The following is a 6,622-nucleotide window of genomic DNA, read 5'->3' on the forward strand; positions in this document are numbered from 1 at the left end:
GAAAGTAAAACTAATTCTTGAATTGGTTATGTCCAAAAATAAAACAAAAATTATCATTCTATGCCCTGAGTCCATATTTTCTCATCTTTGCTTATGGATGAGAAAACTGAGGCAACAGTTCATGCTTGCATGCCTTGTATACTTACCTTATGTTACTTTTATTGTAGTTATTGGTGTAATAATATTGATGATAGCTGACCTTTACAGAGTGCTTTAAGGTGGGCCAACAGTGTAAGCAGAGGGAGAATGCTGTCCTCAAAACTATCCAGGCCCATTCCCCAAAAGGCAAGGTACCTGAGCTTTCAGCCAGTCCCACCCTGGCCAAGGACCCAGTAGGGGTGGTGATCATTGCCCCTCCTCTCCTAGACTTTTGTGGCACAAGCCCTGTTGACCGCTGGGAAAGCTCACCAGTTCTAATTTCGCCTGCTAGGGGAGCTGACCACCCTAATGCCTCTGGACCGTGAAGAGAAGGATGTGTACCATCTGGTTGCCAAGGCCACAGATGGAGGGGGGCGGTCGTGTCAAGCAGATGTGACCATCCGGGTAGAGGATGTGAATGACAACGCACCCAGGTTCTTCCCCAATCATTGCTCGGTAGCTGTCTTTGACAACACCTCTGTGAAGACGCCTGTAGCTGTTGTTTTTGCTCGGGATCCAGATGAAGGAAAGTTTAAATTGGGCTGGGGTGGGGGCCACTCCTTTTGGGCAGTCCATCAGCCCCAACCATTGAGAACAACCAAAGGCCCACATTTAGACAACTTACATGCAACATGGACAAGTAGCAGGTTTATCCCTTATTCAAAGGAAACAGTGATAGCTATGGAACTAATTGGATTATTAAGACTCTGAACAGCTAAAGAGAAAAGACAGAAGTTGTGGTACTTAGCACTGTACTAGGCAGATACCAACAAAATAGAAGTCCCCGACCTCAAGAAGCTTACAGTGTATTTGAGGAGACACAGATACAGGTGCACACACACATTGCCTTAACAACTTACCCATAAGTGGAAAACAGTGTTCTAATGGGCTGCAGAGTAAAGGAACAATAGAGGAAGTAAGTAGGATTAGTCTAGGAAGGCTTCCCAGAGGAGGTAAGGGCTAGGTTTTGGAGGAGGGGCATGGATTATCATAGTGGAGGGGTAAAACATTGTAACAGGGGATCTGGCTAGTGCAAAGGCAAGGGGACAGGAATTAAGATGTCATGTCTGGGAGATGCAAGCAGATTGACTTGGAATAGAGGGACTTTCGTAGAGAGGAAGGAAAAGATGAAAGAGAGTTATCTGGGGTGGGGGTGGGGGTAGGAGAGCCTTAATTATATGAAGAAACGGTCTGGAAGGAAAGAGGGATAGTTCTCATAGCTGAATCCCAGACCATCTCAGTGAGATTTTCCTTATTCTCCAGTATGCCCACACCAGAACAGCTAGGTGACACAGTGGACAGAGTGCCAGGCCTGGAGTCAGGAAGTCTCAACTTCCTGAGTTCAAATCTGGCCTCAGACACTTACTAGCTGTGTGACTCTGAACAAGTCACTTAACCCTGTTTGCCTCAGTTTCCTCATCTGTGGAATGAGCTGGAGAAGGAAATAGCAAACCACTCCAGTATCTTTGCCAAGAAAACCCCAAATGGGGTCACAGAGAGTTGGACATGACTAAAACAACTGTACAATAACAACAGATACCTATACCAGAGAGGCAATGTGAATAGTGAATAGTGAAAGTCAACCTCGGAGTCAGGAAAACCTGGATTCAATCCTGCCTCTGACACATACCTGCTATATCACTCTTGGGGGGTATTTAAAATGCTTGCATTCCAGAAAGGGATTAAACTTGTTCTGCTCAAGCCCCTATGAACAGAAATAGGACCACTGGGTGAAAGTTAAGAGAAAAAAAGACTTTTTTGGCTCAATGTAGGGAAAAACTTCCTAATGATTCTCACTGTTCAAAAGTGAAATGGGTTGTCTGGCATAGTGAGTTCCCCAACACTTGGAAGTCTTAAAGTAGACCTCAATGATCACTTATTGGAGATCTTTTAGAGGGAATTTGTGGTTCAAACAGGAGTTGATCCAGATGACCTTTGAGGTCACTTTCAAGTCTAAGATTCTATCATTCATGCAGTCACTACATACATAAGAATCCCTTCCATTCCCCAAACCTGGAAAGACTTTTTTTTTTCATAGAGGGCTTTGAAGGCCAAGCCTAGGCATTTGAGGTAAATATCATTTCCCTCCCAACAGGTGTCAATGCCCAGGTGTCCTATTCCCTGGTGGGCTCAGCCGACGGTCATTTTTCCATAGAGGCCACCACAGGGGTAATCCGTCTGGAGAAGCCACTGCGGGCAAGGCAACAGGAGGTCCTGGAATTGACAGTTAGGGCTTCAGATCTGGGGGCCCCAACTCCCCTGTCCACACTGGGCACAGTCACAGTTTCTGTGGTGGACCTGACTGACTACCTGCCTGTGTTCTTGAGCACCGAGCACAGCGTGCAGGTCCCTGAAGATGCCCGCCCAGGCACGGAGGTCCTCCGGTTGGGCCCGCTCACACGTGAAGGGGCTGAGAAGACAGGTTACCAGATTGTCAGTGGGAATGAGCGGGAGAAATTCCAGCTGGACTACCATACAGGTGAGAATAGAGGATCAGAGCACTCCATAGAGACTTGGAGATCCGTCCCACCGGGGGCTCATTTTTCTATGGCAAGGACGTGAAAAAAAACTGACAGTGGGAATCAAGAGGCTGTGTTTCCAGCCTGGGCTCTGCCTCTAACTCAGTGTAAGAGCTTGGTCAACCTGCTTCCTCATTTTCTTCCCCTGCAAATCAGCAGGTTTGTATTAGATGATCTGTAAGTCTTCTCTAGGTCTGGTGATCCCTTGTCACCCACTGACCTAGAGAGAGGAGAAAGAAAAAAAGGAGGAAAAAGGGAGAAGAAAAAGAAGGAAAGGGGGTGGGATGAAGGAAAGGCAGAAAAGAGGGAGTTAGAGAGGTGGAAGGCAGAAAGGAAGACCAGAGGGAAGAAGAAAGATGGAGAAAAGAAGGAAAGGGCCAAGGCAGAGGTGAGGGAAAAGAAAGAGAAGGTCCAGCTACAGGTGTCATAGGGCCAACAAGCCTTGGGTGGTAGAAGAGAATCAGACCCCTTCTCCATTCCTAGCTCATTGCTTCTTGACCATCCCGTTTCATTGATCATCTTCTCTGCTGATGAGAGAGCATCTTGCCTGGTTATTGTTTTCCTTTATGGTGGCCTGGGGTAGAAGTGGGGGATGAATGTGGCCAATGGGTGGTAATTCATAAGCTGGACACTTCTTCCCCCCACTCCAATGCTATTTCCAATATGGATATGACTTTGTAGTCAGTACAACAAGGAAGTGAGCATAAGGAATTGAAGGCAAATGTGTTTGGTTGGGGAAAAGGTAGAAATAAGAGGTAGATTGGGGGAAAGGAGATGGGAGATGGAAATTGGCAGGTAACTTTGAAGAGAAGTTTCAAAGAATGCAGAACATTTCACAACAAATGCAGATCTCTGCAGGTGTCATTCAGGTAAGGACTGGGCACAGCAGGGAGTGGGGAAAGAGTCCTCTCATTTATAGGAACATAGATTTAGAGCAGCAAGAGACCTTATCCCAACCCCCTCATTTTACTGATGAGGAAATGAGTCCCTGAGAGGTAAATGACTTCCCTAGTCTCACACAGGTAGTAAGTGACAGAATCAGGATTCAATCACAGGTCCTGTTGTCTCCAAATCTAGTGTTCATTCCACTGTACCATGCTCCCCCACAGCCACAGTCATTATTCATCCCTCTCCCTGGGAGAAAGGTGAGAAGCTCTTTTGTGAGGCATAGGGAGGCTGTGCCCCAGACCAGAGAGGTTCTGGCTGACTCCTTAAGGAAATAGGTGGTCCCTTGGCTTCATATTATGTTTTCTTATCCTGAAAAAGGTGAGGGAGAGGCTTGGGGGTGGAGGGAGAAAGGAAAGAGATTCCTGGGACCTCAAGAGAAGAAAAAAGGAGGCAGATCTTTCGTAGATTTGGGCCATCTTCTTGGCAGCCCTGGCTACCTTCTTACTTATAGAATCTTCTGGGAACAGAGCCATGAGGGATGAGTGTGGAGGAGCAAGTTAGAACAAAAAAGTAACTAAGAAGCCTTCTGCCTACATTTGAGGGTGGGGGAAGGGAATGGGTACAATGATCTATTAACTCTTTCCTGTTAGTCCCCCTCAGAGGACCAGGGTTCAAGAGCTAAAGATGAGGGGCTGGGGAAAATGAAATACTAACATCTAATAGAACACCACTGAAGTCTGACCTCTTGGCTCCTTTCTGTGCCCCTTCTTTGGGGGCACCAAGACTCTTGTTCCTCCTCTGCAGCTTGAAGTTGGAGCCTCTCCTCACACCTAAACATTGATTGTTGAGTGCTGCAACCTACTCTCTGTACTCCACCCCCCCCATTCCCCCCCCCCACCCCGCACTGAAGACTGTTGGTGATTCAACAAGCATTTATTAAGAATCTACTGTTGTGTAAAGCTGTGCAAAGTATTACAGGGTAACTGAGACAAAACAAAGAAATGGTCCCTCCCTGAAGAAGCCCACAATCTACACAAAGACTCAGGGTCTTTTTTTGCTAAGCTACTGAAATCATTCCTCTGCTAGGGTTAGACATGTTCATCTTTCCATATGAATGCTACCCAGACACCCTCCACCTCTACTGTATCTTTCACCTCTTTACCCCTGCTAGGGGCAGCAATTTGGAAAATACTGGAAAGAAGGAAGGATCGGGGAATGTGGGGACCTGAGTTGTAGTCCTAACTCTGCCGCTGGCTCAATGTGCAAACATGGGCAAGTCACTGAATTTCCCTGGACCCAGTTTTCTTCACTGGCAAGAGAGAAAGTTGGAATAGAAGGTTCTTTATAGAAATTACCATTCTACCATTCTGTGCTTCTGAGGGTATGAATTAATATTCTAGAACTCTAGGCCAGATTTGACTACACATGTCCTTTCTATATAAGGCAGGATGGCCACTCTGAGCACCCTCAAACAGAAGGTTCTCATGTTGACCAATATATATTAAATGGGATAATATATGTAGAGCACTTCAAAACCCTTAAAGAGTAAATACATATATACATGGATATATGGTGTGTGTGTGTGTGTATATATATATATATATATATATATACACACACATATATAGTGTGTGTATGATATACATGCATATACATATGTATGTGTACATCATATGTGTATATATACCATATATACATGGTGTGTGTGTGTGTATAGTATACATACATATATATAGGGTATATATTATATACACACATATGTATATACCTTATGTACATTTGTGTATTTATATTTGTAGCTATATAAAAATGTATATAGGTATATACACACATATGTGTGTATATGCTTTTTATTATTATTATGTGTATATGCTATTTATAATTATAATAATTATTATTAGCAATGCTGTCACCACATGAGAGAGATTAGGAGTTTTTTCTTCTTTAGACTGCTTCCTGGGGAACACAGCCTGTCTCCTCTGTCCTCTTCCGCCCTCTCAGCTAACCGTTTAGAGTTCAGATTCCATATTAACATAAAGAGGATTCTCAAGGTACAGTCAGTTCTGCTCTAATGCAACATATGCATTCCCCAAAAGGAGTGTACATATGCAGAAATCATCCAATAAAAACCACAGGGCTAATAGGAAAAATGGAGTTGGGGTACAATGCACTAAAAAAATATAAGAACCTAATAAAAATGGCAGCATAGTCTTATACATAAATACATAAGTAGTGAAATACATAAATGCATAAATAGTGACCACATCTGCAGCCTCCAGCTACTGCTGAGCCTGCCTGTACCCTAAACATATAAGGCAAGCTGAAATTTGGGGCCTATGGGAGGCTAAGGCAGAAAGGATAGGACTAGGAAGGGTGGCTAGCTCCTCCCCCCCACCCCAGCTTCACAGCTCCTACTGCACCAGAAGATAAAATAGTCAGTGTGAAATTTTACCTTGACAAAGACTCAAAGTTTGCTTGTGGAAGTGGGCATTGGAAGGGTTACAGCCTATGAGTTACATTGTGAAGTGGTGTAAGTTTTCTGCATTCTTGCTGTTTCTGGGGAAGAAATGTGCAGAAGCAAACTTGAAATTCACATTATGCTCAAAATATTGCTTTGGAATAAATTTGTGTTTTCAAAACACATATTATAGCAGAACTGATTGTATAGTCTTTCTCCATCTGTAACAGGAAAGGGTTAGACTAGTTCTCGATTTTTATGATCTAAAGTGTTTTCTAGCTCTGACATTCCATGGTTCAATAAAGCGCAGCTACTCACCTCAGTCACAGAGTCCAGCTTTGTGTGCCTTGACATATGTCTAGTTCTCAGCTCCAATTATTCCCTTTTGGCAATTTCCCTTGGTGTCTGGTACTGGATAAATAGCTTTCTTTTTGGCTGGGCTTTTGGTGCAACCTCATTTCCAGTGGATGCTTCACTGCCCTGAATCTTTCATCTACAAATCTTTCCACTAGTCCCTCTTTACCCAAAATAAGATTCTATAATAGATTCCTCCTCTTTTTCTTCTCCTTCTCCTCCTTCTTCTTCTCCTTCTCCTCCTTCTCCTTCTCCTTCTCCTTCT

The 6,622-nt window shown here is 44.1% G+C and overlaps 1 protein-coding gene across 3 annotated transcripts in view; it reads left to right on the plus strand.

Annotated features, from left to right (window-relative positions):
- Positions 1 to 6,622, plus strand: part of FAT2 (FAT atypical cadherin 2) — a 111,491-nt gene that overhangs the window by 78,596 nt on the left and 26,273 nt on the right. Inside the window, exons 13-14 of one of the 3 annotated variants that reach the window (XM_027841806.1) lie at positions 431 to 664; positions 2,234 to 2,617. The exons of 1 other annotated variant lie outside the window; for it this stretch is intronic. In XM_027841806.1, the coding sequence (XP_027697607.1) occupies positions 431 to 664; positions 2,234 to 2,617 (618 nt within the window). The remainder of the gene's footprint in view (positions 1 to 430; positions 665 to 2,233; positions 2,618 to 6,622) is intronic. One more of the 3 variants, XM_027841807.1, reaches the window with a different exon arrangement.

This window comes from Vombatus ursinus, unplaced genomic scaffold (assembly GCF_900497805.2).
Source record: "Vombatus ursinus unplaced genomic scaffold, bare-nosed wombat genome assembly UNPS02014863.1, whole genome shotgun sequence".
Taxonomy (NCBI): domain Eukaryota; kingdom Metazoa; phylum Chordata; class Mammalia; order Diprotodontia; family Vombatidae; genus Vombatus; species Vombatus ursinus.